A 21,668-nucleotide genomic window follows, 5' to 3' on the forward strand; every position below is an offset into this window, starting at 1 on the left:
ATCATTGGTAGATAACGCAATCTGTGGCTAATGTTGACGTTTGAATGAAAATGGGTTTTCAGTGAAGTAACTCAATATATTATAAAATTTCATACTAATGTTTATTCATCTTAAATAATATCAGGTATTATGTAAAAATATGGATTTTCCCTAGTTAGGGGCATATAATGTGAGATTTAGGTGAGTTGAATGCCTGCATTAAATTAGCTTTCCTCCTAGACTGGCAACCAGTTCCTAGTATATTGGGAAAAAATGACTGAAGTTTGGCTCTATTTTTTTGTCTCTACTAAGTATACATGTCTGATTAAGTTTCAAACTAAGGAGAGATAATTTAGCTATTATTTAATTGTCCCTATCCTATGGCTGTAACCTCTCCCCATCCGGCTCTCAAAATTAGTTTACTGTTAATTACCGTACAATAACTTGTTACCACCTATGGCTATGTTATTTGTATATAACTTTAATCGCCTTTGTCTTGTGTCGTAAAGTATCGTTTTGGTTTCAAAGGTCATTTAATCAGCACACCTGTACGGCATCAAACTAGGCTTGATATCGGTGTGGAATGTTAATTGTCTCAAAAGCCAGACACTCGCAAATACGGCTGATATGGGCCACGCGTAAGAATGACAAAACAGTTACTCTAGTAAAGCAGTTGCCAAACTAGTAAAATGACAAAACTCGTTGGCAAGTGCTTTTTACTAAAGCAGTTTTGCCATGACAATCACCACAAATGTGTGTACAACTACAGTTTAGTAAAGCAGTTGCCATGTCGGCTGATATGGGCCATCGTAGCAACCATATAAGCCAATCATAGGCACAGTTCAAAGAGTCAGGGTAATTTTGACCCAATATGATTATAGCATACTTAAAACGTTAGGCTATACAATTGCTTGTTACACACAAATCCAAAATGAATTATTTACGATATGGTTAATAACAATGCAATGGAGTTCTATTATAGGAGGAAAGCATCAGTCAAACAATGGCATATATTTTGAACAGTTTATGAATCAAAATGGTTTTGAAGATAAAAACTACATATATGCTAAATATCTTTCATACAAGTTCCAATTATAGAATGTTAATATAGATTTATAGATAGAAAATTAAGCATATTCATTCGAATCGCAAAAAGATACGATCAGAGAGTTAAAGTTTGGTGTTATCAGTCCGCAACCATATAATCCAATCACAGGCAGAGTTTACTTAGTCATGTTATGTTTACTAAATCGTATGATAACATAATTAAAACTTTAAGTAATGAAATTGTCTTTTACAAAGTTGAATTATTTACATAATGATTAATACCAATCTTAAAGAGACAATTCGATATACGGGTACATTGAATCTTGCACATATTTCGAATACAAACCAGTTCTAATTGAAATTAGATAAGTTGGTCTAACTGTGATTTGTCAGAAAAACCCACTGTAGTCAAATGAATGTGAACTGTACAATCGCCATTATGCATAGCCTTGTATGCCGAACCCTGACTCTTGCCTTTGTTGTAAAGAATTCTTTGTTTTGAACTTCTCAAAACGCTCTTACAGTTGTGTTAACATTATTAGATGCATATTCTTGTCTAAAAATAATTTCATCAACTCCTCAGTAGTTATGTATTGCTTTTGTTTAATGTGCGTGACTTTGATTCGGGCAAGGGTACAGCGTACATGTTGTACTTGCTTGATCGTATTGATCAAGGGTTTGGAATTTCATTTAAAACACTTAACAATGTTGTGGAACTTGTCACTATTTCTTGTCATATGTTTCATAAGGATTGTAGAGCAATACATTTATGTCATATTTTGCTTCGTGGTTATGTAACAATTAGCCGCGCTTAATTGTCCCTTTAAGGGATTGCTACTCAATGAATAAAGCATGCAGTAAACAATGGCATATTATTAGAACGATATATGAATCAAACTATTTTAAAGATTAAAACATACATTTAATATGTTGGAAATTCATTCCAATTAAAGGAAATGTTAATATCAATTAATGGAAAGAACGTTTGGAAATTTTATTTGAATTGCTAGAAATTTGCAAAATCACTACTGGGTCGCGACCAGTTACCGTGATTTTCTCACGAGGTTTTTTTAAGGTTTTTTTCAAAACTGACACACAGAAGGCGTTGAGAAAATCGACATGAATTATCTTTAGATCCAAGATACTTCAGTAACAAAGTCGTTTGTTTAATCTTTTGATATATTATGTTTTTTGACCAGGACTCGGCCATTTATTTTCACCGTTAATTGGTACAGCTTTTACAGGACCAGTTACCGTGATTTCAAAATGGAAAGGAAATGCGCTTTTAAAAACATGCTTATTGCACCAAAACTTAGAGTTTGTGTTTCACTAAAGCGACCAACATCTATATGATATGTATTAGTGGAATAATATAATCGTAATGCATTGGTTATATTTTGGGATCCAGTGACTGATCGAAAGAATTACGGAAAAAAGGACTGTCTAAAGGTGCGTTCGATAGGTGACCGGGGAATCACTAAAAACAGGATTCAGCTCTGGGCAGGAGTAAAAATTAGACAAAACAAAAGTGTAAACGACCTAAAACTTACAGAAATTCAATGCATACCATATTAATTTATTTTGTTTGAAAAAAGGTAAACTCAAGACGTCTTAACCAGGTAAACACTACCTTCTGTTTTAAGATCCTGTCCATCCATGCCCGATCGGTAATTTGCCATATACCCATTATTTTTGCATACTTTGACCTACTTTGATGCAGACGAATTTTGGAAACGACTGACAAAAACATAACGTGAACAAATGATGCGCTAAGAAGATCTGTTCATGAAATTGGATCAGGATTAATCAATATGCAAGTACGATACGTTAGTCATGATTTCAAGACTATGCCAATCTTTGTACCCCACTGCTGTGATATTAGTTTTGGCAAGTGTTAACTAATTGATATTTCATAAATATAAAGCGTAGATATGGTTGTCAATATCGGTTTCACTAATAGATTTTGTTTTGTTGAAGAATGAACTACTTGAATCGGAGGCTACACGGTTGATTTAAGCTGTTCAAAAAAACATATACTTCAAAAACTCAAACATACTATCAGTGTATACTTGGTTAGACCGAAAATAGAGTGGTATGTGCAGCAGCAAACTCACTAGATTCAACAGATGACATAACTAGATGAGTCTACAGTTACAATAACACGATTTTTGGTAATTGGTACATCACGGTAACTGGTCGCGACCCAGTATAAGAGTGATAGATTTTATAATCGATAAATAATCAGTTTACACACAATCTGTTAATTAACTGAATGTCAAGTATAATTAAAGAAATACTTACCCAAATAGGATTTGCTCCCTTCTCAAGGAGAAGTTTGACTATTTCGGTGTGTCCCCTTTTTCAGCAGCTCTTCCTAAGGGGTCTCCCTGTGTAAAGGGTTTGTATTATATATTGAAGACAGTTTCACATACACATAAGACGTTTTTAAATTCAATCTCGGTTACTTTATTTTTGTCTGAAATTCACGAATCCCGCTGACGAAGCGGTCTATCTATCGAGAAATTTCATTGTGACTAGTACAGGTTGTTTTAGAAAACATACCCCGAATTTTATGATTAATAAAATCCTAACCCACAAAGATCCAGATATAAATTATATACCATTCAAACATGGATGTCCATAGTGTTTTTGTTGGTGTGTATATATATGTGTAGTTTAAGACATGTAGCTTATATGCCACATAAAACAAACTGCTATAATTTAAAAAGTAATCGGAAATGACATCACTTGTATGAGTAACGTCATTTGGATATTAGTCAATAATTTGCCTGAATGTCGCCTTTAATCTGTGAGTTTTTATTTAAAAATTTTCAAACTGTAGCATTGTTGTTTCTGTGTAACATTAAGGTATATTTATCTGCCCAAAATTTACCTCTGATGCAGTTTCATCGTAATATTAATTATTTTTACCACGATATTGTAAATCTATGTAATCGAACGTTAAAACCAATATATCATTTTATAGTGATGTCATTAATGACGTAATAATGTTTTATTATTAAATCCATGCCGTAAATGATTGTATTACAACTAATGGTGATATCATTTGCTATCCATAATGTCGTGAATTTATGAAATTATGATTTTTTTATGAAGAAGTTATAATAGTTTAAAGTCGGGACATGTTTTCTAAACACCCTGTACTATTTCCCATGGCAATATCAACTTCATTTTCGTGTGGAGATTACATCCACAGAAGCTAACATTAAACACATATTGAGACATATATGGTTATTCTTCATCTTCAGATTTTATAATGTTGTGACTTTTACATGATGTTGTTATTTAGCACCATTGATTCAATAATTTGGTGATACTATCTCATTGGGATTGATTGGAAGCATGTTATTTTAATCAGATGTATTGATCATATTCCAAGCACAATTCGAAAAATTCGTGATCATAATATTAACTATGAAACTTTTAGGGATATCAGTACGCAATTATATAAGCCAATCACAGGCAAAGTTTAAATATGGTAATGTTTACCCAAGATGATCATAGCATGCCTAAAACCTTAGGCTATGCAATTGCTTGTTACACACAAAGCTGAATTATTTACATTATGATTGATAACAATGCCAATGGAATGCTACTATAGAAGGAAAGCATCAGTTAAACAATGGCATATATTTTGAACAGTTTATGAATCAAAATGGTTTTGAAGATAAACAAAAACTACATACTTATATACTAGAAATCTTGCATATTATAAGTTCCAATAAAAGGAAATGTTGATATAAATTTATGGATAGAAAATTCAGCATTTTTATTCGAATCGAAAAAAAAACACAATAAGAGAGTTAAAGTTAGGTGTTATCAGTCCGCAACCATATAAGCCAATCAAAGGCAAAGTTTGAATAGTCAGTGTATGTTTACTCAATCTAATGATAACATTTTTGAAACGTTAAGTAATGAAATTGTCTGGTACAAAGTTAAATTATTTACATTGCGATTAATACCAATCTTAAGGGATTGCTACTCTATGAATAAAGCATGCAGTAAACAATGGCATAATATCGGAACAATATATGAATCAAAATGTTTTAAAGATTAAAACCTACCTTTAATATGTTTGAAATTAATTCCGATTAAAAGAAACGAAAAGAAAGATTTGCATATTTATTTGAATTGCTAAAACTTTGCAAAAAGCACGATAAGAGTGACTGATTTTATTTATCGAGAAATAACAGTTTACACACAATCTGTTAATTACCAAATTGTTAAATAAAGTAAAAAAAACATACTTACCTCATAGGGATCGGCTCCCTTATCAAGGAGAATTGTGACTATTTCGGTGTGTCCTTTTTCAGCAGCTCTTCCTAAGGGGTCTCCCTGTGTAAAGGGTTTGTATTATACATTGAAGTCATTTTTTTTAAACACACATTTGACGTTTTAATTTGTGTATATGTAACTTAATCTTGGTTCCTCTATTTTATTTATCAGAATTTACTTAATCCAGCTGACGAAGCGGTCTATCTATCGAGAAGTCTCATTGTGACTAGAACAGGGTGGTTCAGTAAACATGTCCCGAGTTTAATGTTATAATAAAATCCTAAATCACAAAGATCCATATATAAAATGTAGACCATTCAAACATGGATATCCATATAATTTTATTGCATAGGTGTGTGTATTTATAGGTGAAGTTTAGGACATGCGGTTAATATGCCGCATAAAACAAACTCTTGTAATTTCAAAAGTATTCGGATTTAATCTGTGAGTATTTATTGCAAAATATTCAAACTGTAGCATTGCTGTAAAAACAACTTTTTTGTTGTTTCTGTATAACATTAAGGTTTATTTATCTACCTAAAAATCACCTCTGATGCAGTTCCATCGTAAAAATAATTCTTTCTACCAAAATAATGTAAATCTGCATAATCAAATGTAAAAAACAATATATCATTTTAAGTGATGGCATTAATGACGTCTGAAAAATCCCTTACTACTATTTTCTATGGCAATATCAACTTCATTTTCTTGTGCTGGTTACATCTACAGAAGATGACATTGAATACATATTCAGACATATATGGTTATTCTTCATCTTTAGATGTTATAATGTTGTGACTTTTATATGATGTTGTTATTTAGTACCATTGATTCAACAGATGGCGATAATATCCCATTGGAATGATTGGAAACATGTTATTTCAATCAGCTGTATTGATCATATTCCAAACACAATTCGAAAAATTTGGGACCATAATAATGAACTATGACACTTTAAGGGATATCAGTACGCAATCATATAAGCCAATTACAGGCAAAGTTTAAACAGTCAGGGAAATGTTTACCCAATATGTTTATAGCATACTTATAATGTTAGGCTATAAAATTGCTTGTTACATAAAAAGCTGAATTATTTACATTATGCTTAATAACAATGCAATGGAATGCTACTATAGGAGGAAAGCATCAGTTAAACAATGGCATATATTTTGAACAGTTTATGAACCAAAATGGTTTTGAAGATAAAAACCACATATATGCTTCATATCTTGGATATAAGTTGAAATAATAGAAATATTGATATAAATGTATGGATAGACAATTTAGCATACCTACTCGAATTCCAAAAAAATCACGATTAGAGAGTTAAAGTTTGGTTTTATCAGTCCGCAACCACATACGCCAATCACAGGGACAGTTAAGATAGTCAGTGTATGTTTACTAAATCTTATGATAACATAATTGAAACGTTAAGTAATGAAATTGTCTGTTACAAAGTAAAATTATTTACATTATGATTAATACCAATCTTAAGGGATTGCTATTCTATGAATAAAGCATGCAGTAAACAATGGCATATTATTGGAACAATATATGAATAAAAATGGTTTTAAAGTTTAAAACCTACCTCTATTATGTTGGAAATTTATTCCAATTAAAAGAAATGTTAACATCAATTTATGGAAAGAACGTTTCTCATATGTATTTAAATTGCTAAAAATTTGCAAAAGCACGATAAGAGCGATAGATTTTATTTATCGAGAAATAATCAGTTTACACATAATCTGTTAATTACCTAAATGTCAAATAAAATAAAAAGAAATACTTACCCTATAAGGTTTTGCTCCCTTCTCAAGGAGAACCTTGACTATTTCGGTGTGTCCTTTTTCAGCAGCTCTTCCTAAGGGGTCTCCCTGTGTAAAGGGTTTGTATTATACATTGAAGACAATTTTACATACACACATTTCACGTTTTAATTTGTGTATATGTAACTCAATCTCGGTTCCTCTATTTTATTGTCTGAATTTCCTTAATCCAGCTGACGAAGCGGTCTATCTATCGAGAAGTATCATTGTGACTAGTACAGGATGGTTCAGAAAACATGTCCCGAAATTAATTTATGATAAAATCCAAACCCACAAAGATCCAGAAATAAAATGTAGACCATTCAAACATGGATATCCATATAATTTTATTGGATAGGGTGTATTTATAGCTGTAGTTTAAGACATGTAGTTTATATGCCACATAAAACAAACTCCTGTAATTTCAAAAGTATTCGGAAATGACATCACTTGTATGAGTAACGTCATCTGCATATTAGTCACTAATTTTTCTTAATGTCGCCTTTAATCTGTGAGTATCTATTGCAAAATATTCAAACTGTAGTATTGCTGTAAAAACAACTGTGTGTTGTTTCTGTGTATTATTAAGGTATATTTATCTGCCCAAAATTCACCTCTGATGCAGTTCCATCGTAAAAATATTTCTATCACAATAATGTAAATCTGCATAATTGAATGTAAAAAACAATATATCATTTTGAGTGATGACATTAATGACGTCATAATGTTTTATTATTAAATCCGTGCCGTAAATGATTTTATTATATGACTGTGTGTTTTGCTCGCTCCTGATTGGCTGAAACTACACTTTCCCGCAACGATACAACACTATATCCATCGGAAAATTCCGAACTTTGCATTGTGACGTCATCCCAGGTTGATATAAGATTCCAAAACCCACAGGTCGTACCCAAATATAGAAATCTTGTATTGTGACGTCACGTAAAAATGACGTCACAATCGCTCCAGAGGTTTATATGATATCCAATGGGTCCAGGTCGTACCCAAACATAGCGTGAAGGGAATTTACGTGACGTCAAATATCTATTGAGACGCCATCATTCAGCGAGAAGTGTCGGGGAGCCGCAGGTTTAGTGGAATCAATGTAATCCTGCAAATATTTGTGTGTACATTTTTTGGAAGATTTTTCAAATACCAGTAATAAGTAAGATGTATTACGTAGTGTTTTCTCTATTTTATTGATATTATCAACCTTCCTATTTCTCTTCGAAATTATTCAACAGGACTATCGAGTATCGGGGAGAGGGGTTGCTCAATATACATGTAGTCAAATGGTTTAAATTAAGTAAATGCCATATAATAAAACAAATATCGACCTGTTTTCAGATGAATACGATGATTTATCAACTCTCGAAAGTGATATAACCCTCTGCCTTCTGCCTCGGGTAATATTATTTCCTCGAGTTGATAAATCAGGTCAATATTTGTATAATATTCCAACTAATGGTAATTTCATTTGCTGTCCATAATGTCTTTAATTTGTGAAATTATGATTTTTCATGAAGAAGTTTTAATAGTTTAAAGTCGGGAAATGTTTCCTGAAACACCCTGTACTATTTTCGATGGCAATATCTACTTCAATTTCTTGTGCTGATTACATCCACACTAGCTGACATTGAATACATATTCAGACATATATGGTTATTCTTCATCTTCTGATGTTATAATGTTGTGACTTTTATATGATGTTGTTATTTAGCACAACTGATTCAACAATTTGGTGATAATATCTCATTTGGATTGAATGGAAACATGTTTTTTCAATCAGCTGTATTGATCATATTCCAACATAATTCGAAAACTTTATGACCATAATAATGAACTGTGACACTTTTAGGGATATCAGTACGCTATCATATATGCCAATTACAGGCAAAGTTTAAATTGTCAGGGTAACTTACCCAATATGATTATAGCATACTTAAAACGTTAGGCTATACAATTGCGTATTACACAAAAAGCTGAATTATTTATAGTATGATTAATTACAATGCAATGGAACGCTACTATAGAAGGAAAACATTTGTTAAACAATGGCATATATTCAGTATATGAATCAAAATGGTTTTGGAGATAAAATTACATATATGCTAAATATCTTGGATATAAGTTTCGATAAAAGAAATGCTGATATATAAATGTATGGATAGAAAATTTAGCATATCTACTCGAATCGCAAAAGATCACGATAAGAGAGTTAAATTTTGGTGTTTTCAGTCAAAAACCATATAAGCCAATTACAGGCACAGTTTAAATAGTCAGGGTATGTTTACTAAATCTTATGATGAAATAAATGAAACGTTAATTAATAAAATTAACTGTTACAAAGTTGAATTATTTACATTATGATTAATACCAATCTTAAGGGATTGCTACTCTATGAATAAAGTATGCAGTAAACAATGGCATACTATTTTGACATTACATGAATCAAAATGTTTCAAAGATTGAAACCTACATTAATATGTTGGAAATTCATTCCAATTAAAAGAAATGTTTACCTCAATTTATGGAAAGAACGTTTTGCATATTTATTTGAATTGCTAAAAAATTTGCAAAAGCACGATAAGAGTGATAGATTTTATTAATCGAGAAATTATCAGTTTACACACAATCTGTTAAATACCTGAATGTCAAATAGAATTAAAAATAGTTACCGTATTGGGATTTGCTCCCTTCTCAAGGAGAAGCTTGACTATTTCGGAGTGTCCTTTTTCAGCAGCTCTTCCTAAAGGTTCTCCCTGTGTAAAGGGTTTGTAAGATACATTGAAGACAATTTTACATACACACATTTGACGTTTTAATGTGTGTAAATGTAGCTCAATCTCGGTTCCTCTATCTTATTGTCTGAATTACATTAATCCAGCTGACGAAGCGGTCTATCTATCGAGAAGTTTCATTGTGACTAGTACAGGGTGTTTCAGAAAACATGTCCCGACTTTAATGTTAAATAAAATCCTAACCCACAAAGATCCATATATAAATTATAGACCATTCAAATATGGATATCCATAGATTTTTTTTGGTGTGTATTTGTAGGTGTATTTTAAGGCATGCAGTTAATATGCCGAATAAAACAAACTCCTTTAATTTCAATATTACTCATAAATGACATCACTTGTAAGATTAACGTCATCTGGATATTGGTCAATATTTTGCCGTAATGCCACATTATTTTTCGCAAGTATTTATTGCAAAATATTCAAACTGTATTATAGCTGTAAAACATCTTTTTGCTGTTTTTGTGTAACAACATTTTGTTGTTTCTGTGTAACATTAAGGTTTATTTATCTGCCAAAAAATTCACCTCTGATGCAGTTCCATCGTAAAAATAATTATTTCTACTACAATAATGTAAATCTGCATAATCGAATGTAAAAAAACCAATATATCATTTTAAGTGATGGCATTAACGACGTCATAATGTTTTTTATTAAATCCTTGCCGTAAATGATTGCATTACAAGTAATGGTGATATCAATTGCTGTCCATAATGTCTTTAATTTGTGAAATTATGATTTTTCATGAAGAATTCATAATAGTTTAAAGTCGGAACATGTTTTCTGAAACACCCTTTATTATTTTCCATGGCAATATCAACTTCAATTTCTTGTGCTGGGTACATCCAAAGGACCTTTATATCATGTTGTTATTTAGCACCATTGATTCAACAGTTTGGTGATACCATTTCATTGGGATTGATTGGAAACATGTTAATTCAATCAGCGGTATTGATCATATTCCAAACACAATTCGAAAAGTTTATGATCATAATAATGAACTATGACACTTTTAGGGATATCAGTACGCAATCATATATGCCAATCACAGGCAAAGTTTAAATAGTTAGTGTAATTTTTACCAAATATGATAATAGCATACTTAAAACGTTAGGCTATACAATTGCATGTTACACACAAAGCTGAATTATTTACATTATGATCAATAACAAAGTAATGGAATGTTATTATAGGAGGAATGCATCATTTAAACAATGACATATATTTTAAACAGTTTATGAATCAAAATGGTTTTGAAGATAAAAACTACATATATGCGAAATATCTTGGATATACGTTTCGATAAAAGAAATGTTGATATAAATTTATGGATAGAAAATTTAGCATATTTATTAAAATCGCAAAAAATCACGATAAGAGAGTTAAAGTTTGGTTTTATCACTCTGCAACCATTTAAGCAAATCAAAGGCACAGTTTAAATAGTCAGGGTATGTTTACTAAATCTTATGATAACATAATTGAAACGTTAAGTTATGAAATTGTCTGTTACAAAGTAAAATTATTTACATTATGATTAATACCAATCTTATGGGATTGCTACTCTATTATGAATAAAGCATGCAGTAAACAATGGCATAATATTAGAACAATATATGAATCAAAGTGCTTTAAAGATTAAAAACCTACATTAATAATTTGGAATTTCATTCCAAATAAAAGAAATGTCATCATCACTTTACGGAAAGAACGTTTTGCATATGTATTTGAATTGCTGAAAATTTGCAAAGCACGATAAGAGTGATAGATTTTATTTATCGAGAAATAATCAGTTTTCACACAATCTGTTAATTATGCTACGTTTTGTGGTAAGAATAAGAAATTAGTTACGTAGTGTCGAGATTATTATATTACCCGAATTAAATGTTCATTAAAGGGTGTTAAATTGATCGTTTCTGTCCAGTTTGGGTCTTGGGGAAACCTAGACACTTGGTCAAGTAGCCGTAACTAATTAGGAATGGTACTATAGTGTATAGGGAGGCTGTGTATAGGAGCCTGAACTCTAAGCAACCTGTGTGTATGTATTTTTAGGGTCCAGTTGATCTACTTCTCAGATAGATTGCATCGTATATATTAAGTTAAGGGGAATTCACAGAATTATTTTAGGGGTTACTTGGAGTCTTTATTTAGTTTTGCTTGGAAAATATATTTAGCTTCATTTTGGATGTTTCGAGTGTATATTTAGTATAGGGGAAATTCTTGAAGTCTTTACTGAGATTTCCTAATTTAGATGCTCGGTTCAGCTTATATTTAGTATAGGGGTATTTCCTTAAATCTTTACTTAGATTCCTTAATTCAGATTCTGGTAGATTCTATATTTGTATTTTGTAGATATAGGTTATGTTTATGCATGAGCTCATTAATGAATGGGTATAAAAAGGGCTGCGGCCCTGGGACCTGGGCTTTTCGACAGGATTTTACTAGAGTGCTTACCCTGGGATTGGGACTAATTGCGTGCGCTTTTGGATAAGAGTGTTTCGCAGGGAGCGGGACTTAGGTTTTTCTTGTAAACTGGAGTTCGAGTTGGGATCATCAAAGTAGTTACGTTAGGATTTTAGGTTTTATTTCGTATCAACTGTGTTTCGTCATCTTGTACATGTTTTGAGTGTTGTAAATATATTGTAAATATTACTTTAAGTGAACTTGTGGTTATCGGAAACGCGACAAATGGTGTCAGAAGTGATATTAGTCAAGAGAAAACAACAGTAGTTAAGAACGTTACAATTACCTAAATGTCAATTAAAAAAAACTTACCCTATAATGTTTTGCTCCATTCTCAAGGAGATTTTTGACTATTTCGGTGTGTCCTTTTTCAGCAGCTCTTCCTAAGGGGTCTCCCTGTGTAAAGGGTTTGTATTATACCATGAAGACAATTTTACATACACACATTTCACGTTTTAATTTGTGTATATGTAACTCAATCTCGGTTCCTCTATTTTATTGTCTGAATTTCCTTAATCCAGCTGACGAAGCGGTCTATCTATCGAGAAGTATCATTGTGACTAGTACAGGATGGTTCAGAAAACATGTCCCGAAATTAATTTATGATAAAATCCAAACCCACAAAGATCCAGAAATAAAATGTAGACCATTCAAACATGGAGGAAATCCATAATAATTTTATTGGATAGGGTGTATTTATAGTTGTAGTTTAGGACATGCAGTTAATACGCCACATAAAACAAACTCTTGTAATTTCAAAGGTATTCGGAAATGGCATCACTTGTATCGGTAACATCATCTTGATAATAGTCACTAATTTTCCTGAATGTCGCCTTTAATCTGTGAGTATTTATTGCAAAATATTCAAACTGTAGTATTGCTGTAAAAACAACTTTTTGGTTGTTTCTGTGTAACATTAAGGTTTATTTATCTGCCCAAAATTCACCTATGATGCAGTTCCATCGTAAAAATAATCATTTCTACCACAATAATGTAAATCTGTGTAATCGATTGTAAAAATCAAAATATCATTTTTAAGTGATGCCATTAATAACATTATAATGTTTTATTATTAAATCCGTGCCGTAAATAATTGTACTAATGGTAATGTCATTTGCTGTCCATAATATATTTAATTTGTGAAATGATGATTTTTTATGAAGAAGTTATTTAGTTTAAAGTCAAAATATGTTTTCTGAAACACCCTGTACTATTTTCCATGGCAATATCAACTTCATTTTCTTGTGCTGATTACATCCGCAGAAGCTGACATTGAATACATATTCAGACATATATGGTTATTCTTCATCTTTAGATGTTATAATGTTGTGACTTTTATATGATGTTATTATTTAGCACCATTGTTTCAACAGTTTGGTGATAATATCTCACTGGGATTGATTGGAAACACATTATCTAAATTAGCTGTATTGATCATATTTCAAACACAATTCGAAAAATTTGGGACCATAATAATGAACTATGACACTTTAAGGGATATCAGTACGCAATCATATAAGCCAATTACAGGCAAAGTTTAAACAGTCAGGGAAATGTTTACCCAATATGTTTATAGCATACTTATAATGTTAGGCTATAAAATTGCTTGTTAGATAAAAAGCTGAATTATTTACATTATGTTTAATAACAATGCAATGAAATGCTTCTATAGGAGGAAAGCATCAGTAAAACAATGACAGATATTTTATACAGTTTATGATTCAAAATTGTTTTGAAGATAAAAACTACATATATGCTAGATATCTTGCATATAAGTTCCAATAAAAGAAATATTGATATAAATTTATGGATAGAAAATTTAGCAGATTTATTTGAATCTCAAAATATCACAATAAGAGAGTTAAAGTTTGGTGTTATCAGTCCGCAACCATATAAGTCAATCACAGGCACAGTTTAAATAGTCAGGGTATGTTTACTAAATCTTATGAAAACATAATTGAAACGTGAAGTAATGAAATTGTCTGTCACAAAGTTGAATTAATTACAATATGATCAATACCAATCTTAAGGGATTGCTACTCTATGAATAAAGTATGCAGTAAACAATGGCATAATATTGGAACAATATATGAATCAAAATGTTTTTAAAGATTAAAACCTATCTTTAATATGTTGGAAATTCATTCCAATTAAAAGAAATGTTAACATCAATTTATGGAAAGAACGTTTTGCATATTTATTTGAATTGCTAATAATTTTGGAAAAGCACGATAAAAGTGATAAATATAATTAATCGATAAATAATCAGTTTTTACACACAATCTGTTAATTACCTGAATGTCAAGCAAAATTAAAGAAATACTTACCCTATTAGGATTTGCTCCCTTATCAAGGAGAATTGTGACTATTTCGTGTGTGTCCTTTTTCAGCAGCTATTTCTAAGTAGTCTTCCTGTGTAAAGGGTTTGCATTATAGATTGAAGACAATTTTACATATACATAAGACGTTTTAATTTGTGTAAATGTAACTCAATCTCGGTTGCTTTATTTATTGTCCTATTTTCATTAATCAGGCTGACGAAACGGTCTATCTATCGAGAAGTTCCATTGTGACTAGTACAGGGTGTTTCAGAAAACATGCCCCGGATTTAATGTTTAATAAACTCCTAACCATCTGGATATTATTTAATAATTTGCCTGAATGTCGCCTTTATTCTGTGAGTATTCATTGCAAAATATTCAATCTGCAATATTGCTGTAAAAACAATATTTTGTTGTTTCTGTGTAACATTAAGGTATATTTATCTGCCCAAAATTCACCTCTGATGCAGTTTCATTGTAAAAAAATAATTATTTCTACCACAATACTCTAAATCTATGTAATCGAATGTGAAAACCAATATATCATATTAAGTGATGTCATTAATGACGTCATTATGTTTTATTATTAAATCCTTGCCTTTAATGATTTTATTACTAAAAATGGGGATATTATTTGCTGTCCATAATGTCTTTTTTGTGAAATTATGATTTTTCATGAAGAAGTTATTTAGTTTAGAGTCAGAATATGTTTTTCTGAAACAACTTGTACTATTTTCTATGGCAATATCAACTTCATTTTCTTGTGCTGATTACATCCACAGAAGCTGACATTGAATACATATTCAGACATATATGGTTATTCTTCATCTTCAGATGTTATAATGTTGTGACTTTTATATGATGTTGTTATTTAGTTTCCATTGATTCAACAATTTGGTGATAATATCTCATTGGTATTGATGGGAAACATGTTATTTCAATAAGCTGTATTGATCATATTCCAATCACAATTCGAAAACTTTATGACCATAATAATAAACTATGACACTTTAAGGGATATCAGTACGCAATCATATAAGCCAATTACAGGCAAAGTTTTAATTAGTCAGGGAAAATGTTTACCCAATATAATTATAGCATACTTAAAATGTTAGGCTATACAATTGCTTGTTACACAAAAAGCTAAACTATTTACATCATGATTAATAACAATGCCAATGGAATGCTACGATAGGAGGAAAGCATCAGTTAAACACTGGCATATTTTTTAACAGTTAATGAATCAAAATGGTTTTGAAGATAAAAAACTACATATATACTTAATATCTTGCATACATGTTCCAATAAAAAAAAAATTTTGATATAAATTTATGGATAGAACATTTAGCATATTTATTCGAATCACAAAAAATCACAATAAGAGAGTAAAAGTTTGTTGTTATTAGTCCGCAACAATATAAGCCAAGCACAGGCACAGTTTAAATAGTCAGGGTATATTTACTAAATCTTATGATAACATAATTTGAAACTTTAAGTAATGAAATTGTCTGTTTCAAAGTTGAACTATTTACATTATGATTAATACCAATCTTCAGGGATTGCTACTCTATTAATAAAGCATGCAGTGAACAATGGCAACATATTGGAACAATATATGAATCAAAATGTTTTAAAGATTAAAACCTACCTTTTATATGTTGGAAATTCATTCCAATTAAAAGAAATGTTAACATCAATTTATGGAAAGAACGTTTTTGCATATGTATTTAAATTGTTTAAAATTTGCAAAAGCACGATAATAGTAATAAATTTTAGTTATCAATAAATAACAATCTGTTTAATTATCTGAATGTCAAGTAAAATTACACAAAAATACTTACCCTATTAGGATTTGCTCCCTTCTCAAGGAGAACTTTGATTATTTCGGTGTGTCCTTTTTTTAGCAGCTCTTCTTAAGGAGTCTCCCTGTGTGAAGGGTTTGTCTTATATATTGAAGATAACTTTACATACCCACATTTGACGTTTTAATTTGTGTAAATGTAACTCAATCACGGTTCCTCTATTTTATTGTCTGAATTTCATTAATCCCGCTGACGAAACGGTCTATCTATCGAGAAGTCTCATTGTGACTAGTACAGGATGTTCCAAAAAAAGATGTCCCGAATTTAATGTTTAATAAATTCCTAACCCACAAAGATCCAGATATAAAATGAAGACTATTCAAACATGGATAATAGGTAGAATATTATTGGTGTATATTTATAGGTGTATTTTAATACATGCACTTATATATGCCACATAAAGCGAACTCCGGTAATTTCAAAGGTATTCGGAAATGACATCACTTGTATGAGTAACGTCATCTGAATATTAGTCAATAATTTGCCTAAATGTCGCCTTTAATTTGTGAGTATTTATTGCAAAATATTCAAACTGTAGTATTTCTGTAAAAACAAAATTTTGTTGTTTGTGTGTAACATTAAGGTATATTTATCTGCCCAAAAATTCACCCATGATGCAGTTTTCCATCGTAAGCATAATTAATTCTATCACAAGAATGTAAATCTGTGTAATCGAAAGTAAAAAACCAATTTATCATTTTCAAATGAATGTCATTAATGACTTCATAATGTACAGTATTATTATCATCCTTACGCCGTAAATGATTGTATTACAACTAATGATGATATCATTCTTGCATTTCCAAAAATGTCTTAATTTGTGAAAATTATGATTTTTCATGAAGAAAGAAGTTAATAATGAGCTTAAAGTCGGGACATGGTTTTTTCTAAACCCCTGTTTCTGTTTTCCATGGCAATATCAAGTTTCAATTTCTTGTGAATATTTACAATCCATCAGAGTCCCTGACATTGAAGATGATAATCACAGACATACATGGTTTTTTCCTCCATCTTCATAATGTTACTAATCGTTTGTGTCGCTTCCTTTTAATATGAGCTTGTTTTATTAAGCACTACTCTTGAATTTCAACAATTTGGTGACATAATATCTCATTAAAATGTGATTAGAAAATTGATTATTTCAAATCGAGGCCGAGTCAATGATCATAGTAATATTCCAATCACAATTCGACGCGAAGATTTGTGACCAGGAATAATCGAACTATTGAGTTCCTTTTAGAGGAGAGTGATATCATACCCAATCACATCCAGCCAATTAACAAGTTTATAATAGTCAGCGGAAATGTTTGTCCTGTTTGCAAAGTATTAATTATTTACATTCTTGTTAATAACCATCTCAATAAGGATTGCTACTCTCTTATAAAGTATGCAGTAAAACAATGGCAATAATATTTGGAACAGTATACTAGAAGTCACAACGAGATTTAGAACAGACTTAAAACCTAATCCTTTCAATATGTTGGAAATCCATTCCCCGAATTGAAATCTCAATGGATTACACAACATTCAAATTTATACAACTAAGAACGTTTTGCATATTATCAATTTGAATTGCTAACTAGAATATAGATTCACAAAACCTACGAGTCAAGATGTGATTAGATTCCTTATTTATCGATAAATATATCAATTTAACAATCCTCAAATCTGTATTGTTACCACTGAATGGTCAAATGAAATTAATCTAAAAAACTAACCCTAATTAGGATTATGCTTCCCTACTCAGTGAGAACTCTTTGACTATTTCGGTGTGTCCTTCCCAGCAAGCTCTTCCTAAGGGGTCTCCCCTGTGTAAAGGGTTTGTATTGATATTATTACGAGACCATTTTACATACACACATTCATAACGCTTTGTAATCACTTGCGCATTCTACTTAAATGTAAATAACTCAATCTCGGTTCCTCTATTTTATTTGGATCTGAATCTTTCATTAACAGCGCGAACTGACAACCTTAGGTCTATCTATCGAGACAAGTTTCATTTTCTACTCCTAGTCACTTATCTCCAATGCAGTTATAACACTTCAATACACTTTTCCTTGTGCAGATTACATCAACACACAGACCTGAGTAGTTGAAGACATATTCAGATATCTATTAGGCGTTATTCTTCATATAGTCAGATGTTATAGATTTTGAGACTTTTTATATGATGCCTGTTTATTTAGCACGCGTGTGATTCCAATTAGAGTTTTGTGATGAAATAGTTTACATCCCATCCCATCTCACTATAAACATACTCACACAAAGACTCCTCAACACTCCACACATACAGTTTATGTATTTGTAGTACTGATTAACATTCGCACAGTCAGGGTGCCGATAGACAAATGCCTACTTATTAAATCTTAAATATGTATGAGATCGCGCGGTGATTTAAAATGTCCTCTAGTGATGTTGTAACTTTACGAGCCAAACTATTGGATTCAAAAGTGTCCGAGGCGAAATTAATCATTTAAATCCCCTTGGGAATGATTGGAAACATGGAGTTCTAGGTGTAGTCTAAGTGGTATAAATCATATAACGCAATCAAATTGGTCGTTCTATTGTTTTAACCCAATCGAATGAAATCAAACGAAAACGGAGACCAATTGAAATGCTTGTGTAACAGTAATAACACAAAACGCTGAATAATGTAACTTTTTGATAAATAATTAACAGCTTATCGATAGGTAGAAAACAATTACAATTATGGTACGGAAGTAAAGTTTAACAAAACAAAATGGTTTTACAATATGATAAAATCAAATGTTTTCTTATCTAGTGATTTGGAAATTCAATATCAATATAATAAATCTTGCTATGAATTTTCGAATAGAATTTACAGGCATCCTCGTGAAATTAAATCGGATGCAAAAAAATGCTTTACAGTACCAATCAAATACGCTTGTCATTCTTCGCTTCGATCCTTCCATGTTCTGTTGCTACCCCCTGCGACTTCCCAAACTCATACCAAAATTGCTTATAAGCAAAATACTTACTTTATTCACATCTGCTTTCTTGTCAAGGAGGAGTTTAACTATTTCAGTATGTTCTTTGTAAACTGCAACTGGTAATGTGTAGCTCTGTGTAAAAAATGTATAAGTTGAAGTTATTGTACATATAGTATCATCACTTGGATTTTCTAGTGAAAGTATGCGAGGTATTAAAACTCTGTAAATGTTCATAAATCATTTTAGGACTATTTATGGGGAATGTACAGCCCTTCAGGAAGCTAGAGCCTTTTTCAAGCACGAATGTTTCATTTTTTACCTTTTGATATCATGTAGTGGTGATTTTAAATTCTATGTAATGTTTTGATTCTTTTTATGTAAACCCTTGTGAGTAACATCCCTTTTGGCGTTGGAAATGATAGGATACATAGGTAGGTTACACAATTAGTGAGCTCGAGTTCTCAGTGACTTTTTAAAAAGATTAACTCAACCGGGTACAGTAAAATCCATATCCAAAATTTCCAACAGTTGGTATGACCTGCTTCCTAACCACAGTATAAATAATGGAACATGAGAACCTATGTAGATACTTATCATAATACACAAATTAGAAAGTGCATTCCAATATAAACAAAAATTAAGTGTCTATAAAATAATATATTTATCACAAATCATTTTGAATAATGTAACAACTATTACAATTCCGTGAAATCTCCTACTTACTCAAAGACATTTTTTTTTTTTCTAAATCTAGATTTATAAAACTACTCGTTACTCTCGTTGTTGAAACTGAATGCGAACATGTTTACGGCAAAGCAACATCTCAATCCTTCCCGCCAAATAATTCACCAAACCATTGCAACCAGTAAAAGGTGATTTAAACATTCTACCGAATTAGCACCCATCGGGGTCTTCGAACGGTAAGCTTAAAAAAGACAATTTGCGAATATTACGTTGACACGGTTTATGCTACGAATGGAAAAGCATGAAATATTCCTATGGCCTTCTTCACAATTCCGTTTAAAAAAGATTTTACAATGTTCTGCAAGCAAACGACTGGAGTGACACATTCGATTTTGGGTTTAAAACACCCAGCTTACGTATTGATACAATTAACACGACTATTGTAGTAGAAATGATAGAAATTGTTTCATTGGGCTGTAATTTATCCTATTATTCCAAACACAATTTGAAAAGTTTGTCAAATAGTAATGAGCCATGACACTTTCGGTGATCTCAGTGCGCAATCAAACAAGCAAATCACAGGCGACATAATATAAGGCCATGTTTATATTTAAATTAACCAGATAATAAAATTCTAAAAAATAGGCAATGAAAAAATGTCGGTTTACACAACAGACTATTTGAATGTTCATATCAAAATAAGAAACGCTAAAATAATGTTCTTTTGGATAAACCTTTCCGCAAATTGATATCTGCATCGCGAAATTCGACAAAAACAAAAATAGGATGTGGAAAGAAAGTTGGTTTACATTGAAATGTCCATTAATCTTCTATATCGAAAAGATATATACAAATTACTAAAAAAAAAACACATTAAACTACTTACCTTGTTAAGGAGTTCGGCTTCCCTTCTTCCGATGGAGAGCGTTTTCACCTACATACAGCATGCTCCTCATCTAATAAAAGCTGGCTCTTGAGATTAAACGAATGTCGCACTGTTTAAAAAAGCAATTTTCACATTTCTTAAGCAATATGTTTATTCATCATTTACATTTGCACATACCTAAACGTATTAAGGTGAACGCTCTTGCTTAACCACACTCTTTAGGAATGAAACTGGGGTCGCTGTCTCCTGCAGTTTTGCTACGTCTGACATTGAAATCATTCTATGTAAAGGAACATAGTGAAAGAAAACGTGTGTGCTAAACAATTACATTTGTCGTGGAAAATTAGCGCAGAACAATACAAGATATTATAAATAAAATCAAATGATTTATATTATTTGAAATTCATATCAATATAAGTTAATGTTCGAATAAGGAAAATAAAGAAAATCGGACTGCGAATGAAAAAATTAAAGTACCAATAAAATACCTTCTGAAGGAGAAATTGGACTGTTTCAGTGTATTTCCTTTTTTTCAGCGGCTGATATCAAAGCCGTTTGCACTGTATAAAGAGA

The 21,668-nt window shown here is 31.3% G+C and overlaps 1 protein-coding gene across 1 annotated transcript; it reads right to left on the bottom strand.

Annotated features, from left to right (window-relative positions):
• Positions 1-3,275: 3,275 nt before the first annotated feature.
• On the bottom strand, positions 3,276-20,430 carry LOC138319479 (ankyrin repeat domain-containing protein 29-like). Its single transcript, XM_069262635.1, has 8 exons — positions 20,416-20,430; positions 19,574-19,657; positions 14,716-14,781; positions 12,701-12,784; positions 9,806-9,889; positions 7,113-7,196; positions 5,299-5,382; positions 3,276-3,413 (listed from the first exon to the last, which is right to left on the bottom strand). The coding sequence occupies exons 1-8, from the start codon at positions 20,428-20,430 to the stop codon at positions 3,366-3,368; spliced, it is 549 nt and encodes a 182-aa protein (XP_069118736.1). The 3' UTR covers positions 3,276-3,365.
• Between the last annotated feature and the right edge of the window lie 1,238 nt (positions 20,431-21,668).

Source organism: Argopecten irradians, chromosome 3 (assembly GCF_041381155.1).
Source record: "Argopecten irradians isolate NY chromosome 3, Ai_NY, whole genome shotgun sequence".
Lineage (NCBI taxonomy): Eukaryota > Metazoa > Mollusca > Bivalvia > Pectinida > Pectinidae > Argopecten > Argopecten irradians.